We start from the raw sequence: 18,250 nt of genomic DNA on the forward strand, positions 1-18,250 counted from the left end.
TTTAAATAGCTTTCCGGTGTCAATGACATAGTGGCAACACCAAAAGAAACTCCACCATCTCTGTGCTCAAGGATCAAGCTTTCTTCTCCCATGTAAATAATTTAATTTGGGATCTTTCAGAAATTTACTCTTGAAGAGATTAAACCAGCCCTTCGTCTATGCATCTCTTATGGCAGATGGATTGCCTTTAAATGATTACTAATCCCTGCTTTTTGCAAATGAATTACATTCCTTTCCTTGGGGAAGGTCCTTCCTTCTGACAAATGCACTCTTGTATGGAATTCACACTCCAGTAGGAAAAAAAAAAGCAGAGCATGGTGATGGGAAAGAGTGGAATTTGTTGTTTCTTCTGTTAAAGAAAAAAATTGTGCTGTTAAAAGAAGACAGTAGTTAACAGATTAGAAGGAATAACTACCAAGTTAAGTCACACAAATCAGACAGGCTTTATGATCTGTAGATACTCAATTTATAGGATGAGGATGTTCCTAATTTGTCAAATCTAGCTACTGAGAAGCAGCATCTCTTTTTTCCTCTCCTCATCAGTGGGATAGCAATTTCAATTTGCCAGTTTTTCAGTGCATGCAACTGTAGTTCAAGTCACTGCTACTCCAAGAAGTTCGGTGTCAGTCTTGCACAGCCTGAGTTTCGGATCTTAGAACAAAATGTTACAATCCCAGTGAAGTCTAGGATGAAAGGAGATTCTGGAGAGCACATGGTCCAACCTTCTATTGAAAGCAGGACTCCAGTTCAAGTTATGCAGGCCCCTGTCAAGCTGAGTCTTGAATATTTCCAGTAAGGGAGATTCTAACATCTCTCTAAGCAATCTGTTCCAGTGTTTAATTGTTCTCCCACTACGTATTTTTTTCACTTATATCCAGGTCAACTTCTCCCCTGAGCAACTTCTTTCTATTGCTTGGCTTGCCAGCATGCATACTTGTGAACAAACTACCACCATCTTCTGTAACTGCTTTTTAGTTACTGAAAGGCATTTATTGGCCTTCTGGAAAGTGAGAGTCTTTTACATGTTAGGCAGCACATCTGTCCTGACCTTAATGTCTGCCTAAAGCCTTAATATTAACATTTTATGAGGTGGAATTTTTATTTCAAAACAGTGTTTAGCATCTCTTGAGGGTATCTTAATTTGGAATTCTGTCCCGAAGCACATACCTTTTCTCTTCTATAATAGGAGTCAATGCCTTAAGTTTTCCCAGTATTAAGAGATGTGTGTCAAAAATGTATCTGTTTTTTTCATTTCAAAAGGTCCCTGGTTGCTTTAAAAATGTGGTTTACAGATTTTGCATAAGAGCTACTGGTGACCAGCCTGTGAAATCTGAGAGGGAATCTGGTTGACAGAACTTTGTAGCAGTCTACCATGTCAGGCCTTCAGTAGTCTGAGGGTTCTCTTTCCAGTACTTGAGAATGCAGGAGAGTGTAGAAATCTCTTTCAGATTATTTGGCTTCTGAGCATTTGTTCTTTATATAAAAATAAAAATAACTATATCCTTAATATGAAGGATGTTTAAAATGCATGAAGATAGTTCTGTGATAGACATTTTGAAGGCTCTGGTGCCTGGGAACAATTTGATAGGGAACAATTTTTATGGAAGAATTAATTATTCCCCACTCCCCGCTTCCTGCCTACGGCTTGGTATTGATGTAGTCTTTTAGACTCAGATATTGTCGATATTTGATAGAGACAAACACAGCAGATGGAGTAGGTAAGGACAAAAGTGAGATACCTGTATAAATGGAGCTAAAAGTGCTATAGAACAGCTATAGGCACTCTTTGTGAGGCACTGAACTTTGAAATGATCAAGACACTTTCTTCGTCTTTTTTTTCTTTCAGCATAATACATAAGCTTGGCATCTAATTACAAGACAGGTGCAAAGCATCATTCTGTTTGGAAAAATACTACCTGTAAAGAGAAACTGTACCTTGCAAATAATCAACTCTGCTCCCTTTGTATGTTCAGAGATCCTTAAGTCCTGATTCTGTTGATTAAGGTTTTGTTGCTTTTTGTTTCCTTTCAACCTCATTTCCAGTGGTACACCTCTTGGGGAGTGAGAAGAAATTTTTCTTCTCTCTTTTTTTAAAGTTGCTGTATTACAGTTTCAAAACTTAGTTTTCAGCGTATGGGACAGAAAGCATTTAAGTTGATTTAAAATAAACACAGGGAACTGAGATTACTTAATTTATCAATCCTTGGAATACAAGAAACGTAGGATTCCAGAGTGCAGTTCATGTAGTCAGGTTTGGTTGGAATCTTATGTATTTCAGGTACTGTGTTTCTTCTGGAAGTGACAAACCTACAGAATCTTCTCCTGATTGTATCTGCCAAATTACTTTGCTTCAGCTTGTAGAAGGGAGTAACCCCATTACTGATAAACGTTTAATATGACAGCTTCCATGCTGTTGGAATAGAAACACTAAGTATTGTACAAGACAGGCCTGTAATAAAACCATTGGCACAGAAGTGGGGGAGGAGAGGAGTGAGGTATGGTCAATTTAGAAAAGTTGTGTTTCAAATATAGGATGAGATGATGAGTTCATAAAACTTCTGCAAAGTGTCTGGGTGGCTTGAGGGAATTTCTGTTGCTTCTGAGCAAATGTTTGGCTGGAAAGGGGCAAGTGCAACATAAGAAATGACTATATGAGAAAAATAATTCAGGAGGAGAATACATCAGCTTGATAAAATCCAGGGAATTTTTCATTTTGGGGGCATTGATGTCCACGCCTGCATATATCTGTTTTACGGACAGGGGGATTGTAGAGTTAAAAAAAACAACACAAGCAAACAAAATGTTACCAATGGATAATATTATTGCAGATTTACTATTAGCTTGCTCTCTTGAAGGGAAGAAGTTCTGGAAAGCCTTTTCAGTAAATTAGTTTAGATTTAAAATCACTCTGGACTTGGACATTTAGGAAAGAAGAGAGAAAGATCACATATATATTCTTGCTATGGACATGAAATTTGACTCCTACAAGGCATATTTGGACCCAAACTGTCACTGTCTACCCTTACATGATACTGCATTTTGCAAGCCATTAGTTTCATTCATGTTGTTTAAAACCCCATCTGGATGCACACCATTTGCTAAGCATTTATGGTCATGTATTTTTGATAGATTCCCCTGAACCAGTCTGGAGAGCAGAGCGTGAAACATCGCGTTGGTTGCTTCTGAAATAAAATGCCAGCATCCCAATTAATTTGTAAATGGAAAATATCTGGCTGTGATGAATTTATGAAGTGCAGCTTCTAAAGGCCAATTGATATTTTATACAATAGCTACTGCATACTTATGACACACCTAAGTAGATCAGAGCAGATTGAATGACACAAATAGTTTTCCCCTACAAAAGACACCTTTTTTTTTTTCTTTTCCCCTGCCTTTCAGATGCCTCTATGAGGAATTTTTGGAATGTTCTTCGTTTCTGACTGCTGATCAAGGGTATCTATCTTGGTTTTCTCATCTCCGAGAGACACTGATGGTACAATTAAACTTTTTCAAAATGAACTGAATGTGGGCTTGGCTTTTGGGAAAGAGTCAAACATGCTTGCCTCCATTCTTTACACCCCATATTAGGCTCTGAATGCCTGGTATTGCAGCTAGCACACAGCATTCTCTCCAAGTGTAAATGAGTCCTCCATAATACAGATATGGCCATTAAAAATTATATTTTCCCATTATACTTCTGCCTTTACAAAAGCTTGTTAATGAATATACTGTAAAAAGTTTAGTAGCAACTACTGTAAGTCAGGGAATTGAACTGCTGGATATCTTTCTGTGACTTGACAGGCAGGGTCATGTCAAACTGCTTTTTCCCCCCTTTTCTTTGCTTCTTTGTCATTTTAAATCTCTCACCGCCTTGTAACAAGAGCTGACACCGATCACAAAGCTCATGAACAGCAGCACTGTTACATAAACCTGCTGGATTATAGTAAGAGGGTTACCTTGTTTTCATTATTACACCCTTTCTTGTATCTCATGCAGAATAGATGAGAACCATTTAGCCTCGTTCTTGTGAGATGAGATGGGTGGCTAAAATATCTGCCTCCTCTTGGGATTTAAATATGACTCTGTTGTTGGCAAAGCAAAAAGCATGAATTGCATGACTGTTACGTTACAGGCACATCCTATTTTAAATGTTGAAGTTGACCACATCCAACAGTGTTACCACACAACAATAAATTTTTTTGTCCAATAAAGCTTATTATTATGAAGATAAATAAGCTTTATTGCCAGGGCAGATGCAGATGGTCAAATATGATTATTTTTATAAATTTTAAGAGCTTTAAGACAGGAAGGATTCTGTGGACTTTGCTCAGGCTAGGCGTTGTGGAAGCTGGTTGAAAGCCATAAAAATGAATCCAGCCCAAATCAGCAGGATGGAATGTGGCTGTTCTGCTGTGCTTTGATCAGAATGTGAGAAGTGCTGTTAATGGCAGTGAAGGTAGTTCCAGTTACCTTGAATTACTCAAAAAGTGTTTCTTATGAATTCAGAATCATCTGCCTTCTAAGATAAAAGGAGTCATGCACTGGGAATTGCTAGGCAATGTGGCTTGGGTGTCACAGTAGAGACTGTGGTCAGGGAGGGCCAGGAATAGACTGAGGTCTGAGTGGCTGTAGAGACTAGACCCCACCCTTGTTTCCAGACATTTCTGCCCAGAGTCACACTGGGGGCCCAGCAGAAGGGGGAGCCTGGTACTGTGACTTGAAGCCAGCCCTCTCTGATGGCAAGATCATCTGTGAGGCCACTGGCTCTGGGCAGGTACTTAATTCATTTGGTGGTGTGTCTCCTCTCTGAGAGCTGTGCCTCTTTGACCTGAAGTGGGACCTGTGGTTAGGTTTGGCATAGAAATGCTGCTGGAAAAAGCCTTTTGATAACTCACAGATGTCTGAGGTGATGACGCTCCAGTAAGGCATTCAGTCTGCCACATCCAGTGAGTCTTAGGTTGGAGGCTGGGGCTGGTGATGAGTAGCTGCCCATTGAAGACATCTGGGTCTCTGCCAGCCCTGACACAGTGGTTTTAAATGTCTCCATTCATGGAATGACACCTGTTCGTGTTTAAGTGCCAAAAAATGAATATTTTAGCAATGAAGGAATTCATTCAATTGTGAAAGGAATGTGCTTAGAAATGTTCCTTCGTGGCATAACTGAGCAGGTTTCAGAGATGTGTGCTGCCTTTCAAAAGTGAATGCTTACATCATTCTCTTGGTTCTTTCTTCACATGGAGCCATTTGTATGAGGGTTTTTTAAAATTTGTTGGTTTTTAAGTTTAATAGTTCTGCTAATACATAGACACCAGCTGTCAGTTAATTCAAAACAGCAGACTGCTGGTGAAAGACAGCCTCTTTGGAACAGATGTTAGAGAAAATCCACCTGATTTTGTTCAAGAGACCTGTACACGTTGGACACAGTTAGAAGAGTTATTGTATTAATGAAATCCTGCTGCACCATCCAAGAGGAAGAAGAGATATCATCGCTCATGATAGGCAAAAACCTTTGGCTATTTACTGGCTTTCTTTAATCTGTAGTCAATATAGGAGATATAAAAACCTAAACTGTCATTTAAAGTGGGAGTGGAAAAGAAGTGCTCAGATCATGTACTTTACCTCCACAAAAAATAGGTGTGAACTAATAAGAAGCCTTCTCACTTCCTCGCCCATGCTTTCTTTTTTTGGTCTTTAATTTTTAAAGCATGGTTTTGGAGATCTGATTTGTGATGTTCCCTCACACAGTGGTGTCGGGAATGTGATGCTGCTGCCTTCCTGCCTCTGGCTGGCAGCTTTCTGGTCCCTTGATCTTAGTTTCTCTGTATGTGAAATAAAAAACATCCCTGCATACACCTTCTTTTTTTGTGCGTACTGGAAGGAGACTGCAGTTTGTACCAGACATTAATGGATGGCCAAGGGTTGATTTTGTTTATGTCAGCATCTTTACAAGGAGTCCCTCTCTTTAGGGTGGTCTTTCTGGTGACTTTACAAGGAATGAGTATCAGATTCATGTCACAGTAGTGAAAAAATTCCCTTTCCTCCTACAGGTTAGATACAAATTTAAACTACAAGGATTTTTCTGTTACACTCTGAAAAGTTCAACCTTTTCAGAGCCAAATTTTGAATCTGAGCTAGAAAAGCAGAATGGAGATGATAGAAAAATGTCTCTTGAATCTAAGTAACTTCACTTTCATAAAGATAAGGTGTTGATAGAAACAGAATTGATTAAATTTATTTTGAGTCTGAACATTAACTCTTGTCCTTTAAAAAGAAGATCTTTTCATCAGCAGATTGGGAAAGATTGTGGTAGAAACATAGCTCAATTAGAAAGAAGCCCTAAGATGGTTAACTGAACTTATTAGGGAGTCAGAGTTTTCAATATCAGGACAGGCTGAAAAGTGCTTAGTTTAATGAAGGGCAATAACATAGGATGTAATAGAGGATTATGGAGTAATGAATTATGGGATGAGGATGAATATCCAGACAGAGGATAGAGCTGGAAAGCTTAATAATGATAGTGAGTAAGAGGAAGATGTTAGTTTTTTTTAACATAATGCATATCTGTGGAACTCACTGCCCTAAAATATTGAGGCTAAGTTCTCAGCAGAATTTAAGGATTAGCTGTTGATGAAGATGAAAAAATGTATTTATTGTTATGGAAGATGAGATAAACACCCTGTAATTAAAAGGGATACAGATTCTTAAGCTAAAAGTCATGAACAGACTGTTCCAAAGCATCTCTTAAGCTCTGCTGCTTGGTAGGATAGACCTGTCTGCTTGGGCACATGCTGTTCTCTCTGCCCTCATATTTCCTATTTTCTCTCACCTGCTTGGAGGAGAATTGGTAAGGTAGTTTTGGGACTTCAGAAAAAACCCCCACTTTTATTTTAGTTCTTAAAGGTGAAACTAACAATGGTGAATTGTATTCTTATATAGTATTTACAGTGCTTCGTTCAGATCTAGGATATTTCATGGTGTTTGTGAAGTGAAAACCAAACCCCAAAAGACCCCTGTATACAGTGTGAATGGTTTGATTTAAAAGCTTAAATGTTGGTAGCAGGATTTCCATTTTGTGTTCTGTTTTTCTGTCGCTTTGGAAACTCAGACATTTTTTATGCTCAGTCTGAGTGACTCTGAGGGACAACTGGTGTGAAGGTGTGACATAATCAAAATTTCTTAGCTTTTGGACCTCATATTGCACTTTAATCTGCATGTCCCAAATCTCCTGTGCATTAGCATATCACCTCATCATCTGCAATTGACCACAGTGGGTTAAGGTTCCTGACATGATTTACAGCTAATTCCTTTATACAATTTGGAGACAGAATCTCATTCTGTCTCTGGTGTGAAATAAGAAGTCTCAGCCACATGCACATTGTTAGCAGTAAATGATTTTTAGTGGAAATCCCAGGGACCAAATGACACAGGATGTTTGGCACAGTGGAAAATCTTACAGCAGGGTCTTGTTTTCTTGGTCATCTATCCAGTGAGGACCCCATATTGGATGGATAAACTCATCTCACTGGTATATGCTAGTATAAACCAGTAAGTATTAATTTAGGCCATTCAAAGAGATTTTACCTCTTTTTTTACCTCTTTACCCTGGGGAGGCAAGGAGTGTTACTCATCAGAGGCAACCATGAGCTGCTGTGCTCTTTTTTTTTTTTTTTTTTGTCATAGAAACAGATTAATTCATTTCCTTTCCAGTAACAATGTCAAGAAGTATAATTTCTCTTGGTGAATTCAGGACTAATGGAGGTGGGTGTTGGATTGAGGTGCCTAGACACTCAATTCCTGTATCTGTAAGAAAAGATTCTTTAGGCACAGATCTCATACTCAGTGTCTCCTTAGGGGTGCTCCTTCACACACTTCCTGCATCCTGGAGTGCTGTCCCATTCCTGTCTCTCTGCAAAGCCTCCATGCCAATGCTAGGCAGAGTCCCAGAACACTGAGTTCAGCCTCCAAAAATCCATCTGAGCATCCTGATTTTCCTTCCAGCTTATGCTGTATGCATATTTACCTATCCCAGATCCTTTTACCTGGCCTCTTTAGTTGGCTTTCTTCTGCAGGAGGAATTGAGGATCAGGTGATGCCTTTCAGATGCTTTTGGTTGTGCTAGAAGGTGAAGAGAGAAGGACATGAGGTTGTTGTCTCTCACAAAACGTTGGGATTGTTTGCTGGTCAGATCACAGGCACCAGCTGTGAGTAAGCCTGTTTCTTAATGAATCCAATCTCTCCCTCCATCAGCTGTCTGTTCACTAAGCACCAAAGGAAATGGTGGTTTTCTGACCATAAGAGAAATGGCTGCTCCTCATACTAGTAGGGAAAGTGTGCATTGCATTCCACTCTTTTCTGAACACTTGGTAGTGATTTCTTTCTTTAACATTTGTATCAAACAAGCTGTTCATATAGGCACTAAATAATGTGTGAAGCTATGATTGGAGACTCCAAAACTGAAGTTACTGTACTTCTGTCTACGTATACCATTAGTAGTGGAAAATGAAAGTGTGTCAAAGGTTAAATATGGCTTGGGCTATTTGGTTCTGAAAAACACAGGCAGATTTCAAAACTTGTCTACCACACAAAGTTATCCTTGAAATCTACCTTGTTTTTGTCTGGTGCTGTGTTCAGCAGAATACCTTGGTTTTATAACATCCAAGCCATAGCTTGGAAGGCCCCAGGATGTGCATTACAACTGTCAGAGCATCCAGGTTTTTGGTTATAAATTCTGCTTGAGAACTCCAGACATTTTAACTTGAAAGAGTCTGTAAACTTTTTGGCATGGAGCCAAGGGCACGGAAGACCTGAGAACCCCATGGCTTTGTCTCTCACGTGATCCTAATTTCAGTTCTATTCTTTGAATGTACTTTTCCCTTTAAGCTTATTCCAAAATCCAGCATTAGTTGGTTTGTTTGTTTGTTTTTTAATCTGAGCTTTCAGCTGTATGCAACTCTATGCAGTTGTAGGCTATTATTTTCAACTCTTGTTCCTTGCCTCCTTCTCATGGACTTCCAGGGTTCAGAGCAGTGATTGGAAAGATGTAGTCACTGGGTTTATACTCAGCAATCTCTGTTCTTTGCCGAACTAACATACCCTGAGGAAGGCTTGTAAAATTGAGTTTCTGGTCTATATAATTCAAAAGAAGAGACTGAATTTAAGAACCATATCCTTTGAACACTTGGTAGCATATGCATTTGTTCACCTCTCTGCAGGGCTCAGTATTGTTCTGAAGTCATGTGGCAGGGTTACTAAAACTCGTGATGCCGAAAATAATTAATTTGAGAATGGTGCAGTGGTTAGTGGACTAGCTAGGACGTGTGAGGCACAGATTTGGTTTGCTCCTCTGCCAGCAGCTTCCTATTCATCCTCAGTAAACATCTTGGTCCTTGAGTTCTCCATATTTAAAATACTGACAGTAGCATTATCCTACCTAATAGAAATTGCAAGATAAAATATATAATAAGGTCTGCAATGGCTTGTGTACCATGGTGACTGGAGTTTTTATTTTTCCTTTTTTAAAAAGCCCTAAAGTTTCATATTTCATTTTCAGGAATCATGGGAGACATAAAAAAAACTTAAGATATTTTTGCTCAGCCTTCAGATATTTTTTTCCTGTTCTTGCCTGTTGTAGTCCCTCTCCCTTCTCACTGGGCCAGCAAGCTAACTGAAGGGGAATGTCAAGTAAAACTGATTTGAAATTTCTAAAAGGAGGAAAAGAAGTTGTTTTTTTTCTATGTTGCTGATATGTCTTATGTATTTTAAAATCTGTTTTTATAGATATGTTTATGAATTTGGTCAGCTTTTGCTGTTTTGCAGTATGATTCCATGAGCCAGTTGCGCAAAAACAGCTGAGGAGGGCAGAAACAAATAGAGGGGTTTAGGAGCACTGTAGCTGGGTGTAATTGGCACTGAAGTTGTGGTGAGATTAAACTACAGGATGGGAAAAAAATTAAATAATTTGTGAAATTCACTAAGAAATGAAGATGCTGGGATGTGTGCTTTGGGGGCTGTGGTGGACTGTTCCCAGAATGGAACCAAATAAATCAGATTCAGTAGCAGAACCAGCCTGTGCTTTTTGACCACATTACTAATACCCTTCCTTTCCATTTTTTGACTACACCCATTGTGACATTGATTTTCATACCTGCTATCTAAAAGTGGCCTATATTTTTATCCTTAATATTTGGAATAGCCATTTAAATGCAACGGATTGATGTTTATTGCCTTGTCCCAGGAATATACACGTGAGACTGAAATTATTTTCTTGATGTGAAGGCATCACTCAGCAACAAAATTCTGTGATTCAGTAATCAAACATTGATGAAGTACAGAGTGAGCTTTTGAATGTTTTTCATGCCCTGATTACTAAACAGAGGTAAGATCTGTAGTGAAGCAAAATGTGTTTGTCCTCATGCTGAGGTTGTGCGGTTGAGTGGGACCCTGAAAGGTGCTGTTGCCACGCAGCAACACCTTCTGCAGAAGTCTCAGTCAGAGGCAGAGTTGAGTGCAATGGCTGGTCAAAACACAGCTGGACAGAGTGCTTACAGCTTTTTCACCATTTATTTTTTCAGCAAATAAGCAGCCCCGTGTGGTTTATTAACTGAGCTACCTGAGCACTGAGTTAGAGTTGCAGCAGCAGGAAGTGGCTTCTAATCTGTAAAGACACTCCATGGTTGCAAATTGAAGTGGCTGAAGGTTACTGAGGCTTGTAAAGTCTCCCTGGTGGCCACAGCATAACCATAAGAGAGTCATATGTTTTCTTGCAACACAGCAGGAGGAGAGGCTGATCTGGAACCTTGTTTTCCCTGCTCAGGTCTGGATTTTTAAACCATCTGTTGACTTTATGTGTGTCTTTGGTTGGGACTGTTCAAAGTACAAACTGTACGGTAGACAAGTCATGAAAGGTACGTTAGAGGTAATGGTGCAGAAAACCAGTATTTTGTAGTATTTGGAGGTAAAAATAGAAAACTGGAAAACTTCAATGAGGTCTAATGATGAAAACTTGGAAAAAAAGGTTAGAGGTATCACTGCTTTGCCCTTTTATTTCAGCCACCAGTAGAAAATTTCCACTATTTACAAACTGTAAGAGTATTTGTGGATTTTTTTTTTACTTATAACAGAATATTATTTTAATTTTTTGACCTTGAGAAGGGCAGATTAATTATTTTGTCATGTATTTTCAATGGGAAAGTAAATATTTATATTGCATTAATTTTCACAAGTGCACAGCATTTTTTTTTTCTGTAGCTAGTCTTAGTCGGTGTAAAATTTATGGCAAACCAAAGGGTGCAAAAACTAAAAAGCTAAAAATGCTTTAAAGTACTTGTGTGTTCTCACAATTTTTTGGCTGAGAGCTCAGGTTTGTATGACAAGTGAAAACCACTAAAAATGTCTAGCTGCAGCATTGCTTTGCAGTGGTACAACTTTACACTTCCACTAAGTGAATTTCAAACAGAAGAGTTTTTTCAGTCTTCTAAATCCATACTCAGACGTTTACCTTGTGTTTCAATGTGAGTTATCCTGCAGGCTCCGGTGTTTGAGGCAGGTACCTGCCCATGACCTGCAAGTTGCTTCCATGTTTTTTGCTGAGAATGTTGCTTCTTGATAACTGCTTATGGTGAAGTTTGTATGTGCACCATAGACATGTATAGAAATGCCCATTCTACTTTGGTCAGTGCTAATTTATCTTTTTTTACTTGGGTGTTTTGTGTGTAACTTTTTCTGCTATCACACACAGTGCTGAGCAGTCATCCTGCAGTCATCGTTCTGATGGACACATTTGATGCAGGGAGCTGTGAAATTACTTTTGAAAAGCAAAGTGAACAAACATTGTTGATATGGGCTTGGACCTGCCTGTTGTTGAAATCTTATTTTAGAGCAGAAGAGGTGAGAGAGAGATATTACACATTCAAATACTGCGTATTTCGTGTACTTTATGGGTAGAGAGATCTTATAGCAGAAAAAGCCAAAGAAAAAGCCAAGTCAAGAAAGGTACAGCACTGGTTTAGGGTGTTGATGCTGATGTTGTTACATAAAAATTACAGAATCTTTAGAGAGTTTTAGCCATAGAATGTAAGAATGTAATGAATGTAAGAATGAATAAATGTTATATTGTCTTTTTTTCAAAGATACTTGATGTAACCACTAACAGTGCATTTTAATGAGCATGTGAAGGGGTCAGTTGAAAATTGTATAGAATTTTGCTTTTCCTGGTAGTTGTATTTCTTTCACAGTGGCCTCTTAATGTGGTTTCTTTCTTTACAGAAATAAAAGAATAACCTGAACTTTAAATCTGCTGTAGCACTTTGCACCATTGCTGCTCTGCTTTTGCGCTTGTGACAAATTTGACGGATTTGGAAGTAGGGGCAGCAGTGACCTGGAGTGTTTCTCTTCCCCCCCCCCTCCAGGCACTTGCATGCATATGTGCAAGCACACGTGCACGGTGCCCACCCTGTTTCAGAGTCCCAGCAGGCATGTTGCACTCCCCTCTGGAAAAGAAATGTGGCATTTGGGTCAGTGTTTCTAGTTCACAGACGACCTGTGATGTAAGATGGCTTATTGCTGTACACAACAAGAATCTCTCATGTGCTTGTTAAATAGCATGTAAATAGCTGCAGGCTCAGATCTCCTTACATTTCAGGAGTTTTAAGAATTCAATGATGACCTCGTAAGAGGCAGCAGCTCTGCTTTTCCGGTTCTGGTTAATTATGTCACAGGTGATGGTGTCGTGTTATGTGCGTGTACAACTGAGATGTGTGCCTAAGCAGTGTATGCTGGGTGCTAGCCTATTCCCATTGCTTGTCCCGTGGGACTTGTTTAAGCCAGAAGAAAATGTAAGTCACTGTTAATGAGCAGAGAGAGGTTAGCACCTGTCTGTCTAATCCATGTTTTTTCCATATTTCCTTACATCGAAGGAATATCACTGCCTAACGGTTCTAGCGCATCAACAGCTAAACAGTACTTGACATTTAAAGAGATTTTCTGTTGTGCACTTGTATAGTCAAGAGTAATTCTAATCCTATTAAAGATATTATGTCATGGAGGCGTGTCCTGGAGGAGAAGGCTTCTGCTAACTGGCCCGATGGAAAGCAGAGAGGAGGGGCGAGCAGGAGGGCGGATTTATTACTCGATAGTTAGGTCAGGGATTTCTGTGGGAAATGCCCAGTGGTTGCAGTTGCTGATGATTTCACGGCAACAGCAGTGAAACACAGAGTGCGCTCCGGTAGCTGGTTACTGAATGAGACACTGCAAATGGGTGGAAAGAAAAAAGACAGCGTGTGAGAGAGAGTCAGAGAGACACAGAGAGGGAAGCTGAGAGCAAGGAAAGTGCTCCGGCTCGGAGAGTCTCCCAGGTGTACTGCAGAAGCTTTTTGGAAATGGATGCAAGGACCATCTGCTGCCTATAGATTAGAGGACTGTAGACTAGGAGTGCAGAGAAAGATCTTATGGCTCTTTTTAATAAAAATCAAAGTTCTGCATAACTGATTCATCGAGATAAATCATGAGTGTGCTCTTGCATGGGATATTAATGTATAAATCCGTGCTTCAGACAGACAGAGTACAGCATACACTGCTTTAAAAAATAAACCCAGCAACAATGCAGTGAATAAATTCTGCAGTGATTATCTGATTTATGTACGAAGAAAAAGAGAAGCAAAACACAGACAGCTCTTAGCGCACTGTGGCATTTGCAAGGCACTGCATTTAATGCTGAGAGATGCTATACATTAAATCTGACAACTGTGAAAAGAGAGATCATGGAGAAGTCAAGTAGTGAGGATTCTTCAATTCACCGGAGTCCATCTTTGGATAGCAAAGACTCAGATTTTGCTAAACCTTCTACCTCAGGGAGGCAATTTGGTCGAGGTTTTACTGCAGGAGCTTTCTATGGTACAACTGGATCACGCACACAGAGCCACACTGGGGTCGGAACCGGGACCGGCGCTGGGACTGGAACTGGCGTAAAAAGTGAAAAATACAGTGCACCCAAAGGCAGCAAATACGTGGTCTTTTACCTGGATCTATCCTTTGTTTTCCTTTTAGAATTTAAGAAGTGCAACATGGCAAGAGGCTGCCTGTGTTGTTTGAAATACATGATGTTCCTTTTCAATTTAATATTTTGGGTGAGTACTGCCTTTTCAGTTGCCTTCCTCTGTTAGTGTATCCTGTGCTGCTGCATTATGTGTTTAGTGCATCTTTGAAGCAGTACAGTAAGTTCTCTCCTCCCCTCCCTCTCTCTCATACCTGCTTGGAATATTTTCAGTGTTAAACTTGTGTCTATTGGGAAATGCACATGCTTTCTATATTCTTTATTGCTACCTGGTTACTGTAGTTTGGCTTCTAATTGCTCAGACTTGCTATTCTATTGTGCTTTGAACTGGGTTATCTAAGAAAGGGCAGAATTGTTGCCCTTTAAGGAAGACTGGAATTATTGTAGCATTAAAATCCTGCAGTGGCTGCATTGATGCATTCTGTTTTAATACTTGTTTTGCAAAAAGCTGAAGGTTAATTTTTAAAGTATATTTTCATTGTCACCGTAAATCTCATTTGCCTTGTGTAAACTGCATTTGACAAACTGCTTTTTCATTTGAAGGAAGTTCTGTCCCATTTCTCCAATGAAAAACAGTAAATCATGTGTGTTCTAACCTCTTAAAGTCTCAGCATAAATGTAAAATGCCTGGAATGGTGAATTAATCTGAATTCAGTTTCAGCTGCAATTGTGCACATTGGTGTGTGAAGTTGGAGACTTGCACTTGCTTCTCAGGGATCAAAATTGATTTTCCTCCATCAGCCAAGAGGCGTGAGGAGTTGTAACAATGAATGTTTCAGCCAGCAAGTTAAAAGCGTAATGGCTACTTTGAGCAAAGTATTGTCACTTACAAGGGAAGGAGGAAAAGTTAAGTCATCTGCCAGTTAGGCATCCTTCAGTACAGTATTTTTAAGGAAATCACAGGCTGATTGAAATACTGAGTACTCATGAATGTAACCCAATATGAAACAGTTTGCTTCATTTGAAAGCAAAGGTCACTGCTTTCCTGGTGGTTACAAAGCTTGGGCACGTGAACAAAACCATTCATGACTGTGATCCAGAAACATACAGTCAGCTTCATAAATAAATGAAAATACCACCCCAAGATTTAATTTGGAAAAAAGGGCATCAGCAGTCTAGTTCAAACAGCTACCTCTGGTGTACAGATATCATTGTTCAAATTAGGAGCCTTACTAGCAGGTTCTGTGTTTATCTTGACCCACTTACTGAAATAACCTCTAAGAGCAAGAGTTAATGGGAGCTTTGGTACAGTGTTGAACCGCTCACGCAACAGTGAGCTTTTATCAGTAATAGACTGAAATCCTACAATTACTGAACTTGTGGGCATCTTACTGAAGTAGAAAGATAGAACTGATCACCAAAGGACATCTGATCAAAGTTCACTTATGGTTTTAATTTTATTTTTTTTTCTGTACACATACCCTACTAGAAAGTTGCCATAAGTATTTTTGGAATAAATAATTTTAAACACATCATATTTATATGAAACTGGCTATTTGACTCAATGCTGCATTATTTTGACACTTTGAACTATTTTTTCCATATCTGTATGTGGTGACTAGTTTTAGAAAAGCTTTTATCTAGTCTCAATACTTATGTCCTCTGTGATCTGTTATGTAGGTGTCTCTTACTCCTCACCTCCTTAGATGCAACATTTTTCTTTGATTTTTTTCTTCTTCCCAAGCAGCAATTTTCTTGACTCTGCATCAGACCTTCAGAGTCCATTTTTTCCATCCCTTGAACTTGCAAGAACATTTCAGACTTCATCTGTGTGCTCATCTCTGTCTGCTCAGCTCCCACTGGACTTCTATACAAACACATTGCTGCTTAGGTTAAAACTAGCCTACCATCTGGAACAGTTCTCTAGTGTCCTGTGCTTCTTCAGTTCTTACTCTTAACTCTTAATCCCCTTCACATTCTCCTTACCATGTCTTTTGTTGTGAGGCTTATATCGCTTTTCTTTCTTTACTAAACTTTATCACCACATCTCTATCCAATATTCTAAAAATGCCCTTTTGTGTGTGTGTGAACTATACCATTGAAAATGAAAATAATGCTCTGACCTGGTGAATCTGAGAGATTATTGAAAAATGCTAAATGCAAGATGTCAGGTACTTTTCAAAGTAGTTTACAACAGACATGTGATCCTTCAGCCTGGTTTAAATTGCTCAGAAGTCCCCCCTTCTTCACTGTAGCTGTCTTGTACTCAATTTTGCAAGCTAGAATGATACTCCTGCATCCTGTGCATTCTTCCAGTTTTTTGAGGTTTGTTTTGTTTTGTTTGTTTTGTTTGACTGGGCCATTTTATTGTTTGAGACACTCAAATGAATAACATTATCCTTTGACTCGTGGAAATGCAGCTAGAATGAAGCACACTACACTACATGTGTTCTGTAGTTTGCCACATCTGGCTTCATACCTGGAACCTACACTAGTTCCACCATGACTGTCTGAGAGGTTGTGAATGTTTTGCTCTGTGTATGTGCTCCTTGCTGATGCTGTGCACCTGCAGCATCTCTCACTCCTGCCCTGAACTCTCCTGCTAGCCCAGCACTGGACTCCCCCCACAGCTCTGCCAGTGCCCTCCACTCCTGCCCTGCCCCAAAGCACTCCCTGCTCTTTCAATCCTATCTTTCTTCTTAACCTGCTTTTTCCATTCCCAGGTTTGCCTGGGAATTCAGAATTCTGCTTCCTTCTGAATTTCTGTTAAGAAACCCAAGTCCAAAAACATGAAGCTGTGGCCTGCGCTTGAGCAGTGACTGTCATCTTTCATAAAGCAAGGTGATTCATTTTTAAAAAGAGAAGCTTCATTTTTAAACATGAAATTTCCTGAACTGTAATTTTAAACAGAATGAGGCTCCTGGCCTTCAGAGATGAGGAGGCCACTTCCACGCTGTTACCACGTAAAATGGTGCTTGTGAGGTGCTGCCTCTGAAAATGAACACAGGAGATGCCTTTTGGCATCCCAGCATGCTGGGCACGATGGTCTGGAATCATTCTTAGTGTTGGCTCAGAGGAGAATGTTCTTCTGTAGGAAAAGAGGAACCTTTTTCCATTATTTCTTCTTCAGGCAGACAAATGGGGCCTAATCTGTGCCTCATGGGCCAATGGGCTCTACTATTCTTTCAGCCTTGCAGCTAACTCATACAACTCACAGATTTGACAATTAATTATATGTGAATATTATGTATTACACACATTATTTTTACATACATTTTATTTTACTTATTTTAATGTATATCCACAGATACTTACACACAATTTTATGTTTTAAAGTGATGGAGAAGTGCAGTAGTCAGTGGATTCTCCACTTTGTAGCCAACATACTGTTGCTATGATAACTGCAACCAAGAGTTGTAGCAAAAATTCAGTGTCTGTAAATTCAATTCATGACAAAATACAGCTTTTGAAGATTACTAGCATGTGTATCAGTTACCCTGGAAGGATCACCTACCTAGTTGTACAAAGCAAATTTGTCTTAAGTGGGGCCTAGCAGTAAGTTGGAACAGAAGGTGTTTCTCCACTGAATTAGTGGGAGCTTCAGGTATTTCTCTGTGTCCCTCTGATTCTTAACAGTTGTTCATGGCCATCTGGCATTGCTTTCTTTCAGAGATTAGGAAAGTCTGAGCTGAGGGTTAAGGAAGCTTATAGTATTTAATTGTGTGGCTAGGATGATGATTTACACTGAATTCATCCTAAGTGCATAATAAGTTTTGCAAAGGGACTGGATGGACAACTACAAATGTTAATTGATTTACTTTGCCTTCAAGAATATTTATGTGCAAACATGCGGAGATTGCAAAGCCGCTGATATTGCTCTGCAGAAGAAATAAAGTATTGATTTTTGCTTCTACAGATAGCAGCTAAATTGTCAAGGAAGGTAATCACTAAATATAAAAACATTAGAGTATATGTCATTCTGTGAGGGATTTCACTTTATTTTTATTAAAGAAAAGGATTACAATAATTATTTTCACAAAATATATCAGAAAATATTACTGGTTATAAAAAAGAAGTTCTATGAAACATGAATTTTTTTTAAAAAATTCACTCATGAAATGAGAATTTCATATGGTCTTAAAAGCGAAATTTTGAAATGACTGGCATAAGTTACCAAAAATTCACTAGGGAACTTTGCAAGCAGTCAATGGTCATAGTTACATTTTGTCTTGTTCTATTAATTTAACTTAGGTAATGAGT

At 39.2% G+C, this 18,250-nt stretch overlaps 1 protein-coding gene across 4 annotated transcripts in view; it reads left to right on the forward strand.

The window, feature by feature from the left end:
- Positions 1-18,250, forward strand: part of TSPAN9 (tetraspanin 9) — a 174,725-nt gene that overhangs the window by 63,207 nt on the left and 93,268 nt on the right. For all 4 annotated transcript variants that reach the window (XM_083855608.1, XM_083855605.1, XM_083855607.1 and 1 more), the window contains one exon: positions 14,044-14,123. In XM_083855608.1, the coding sequence (XP_083711734.1) occupies positions 14,061-14,123 (63 nt within the window). In that variant the 5' untranslated portion in view covers positions 14,044-14,060. The remainder of the gene's footprint in view (positions 1-14,043; positions 14,124-18,250) is intronic.

This window comes from Zosterops lateralis (genome assembly GCF_965231275.1).
Source record: "Zosterops lateralis genome assembly, chromosome: 2".
NCBI classification, from domain to species: Eukaryota; Metazoa; Chordata; class Aves; order Passeriformes; family Zosteropidae; genus Zosterops; species Zosterops lateralis.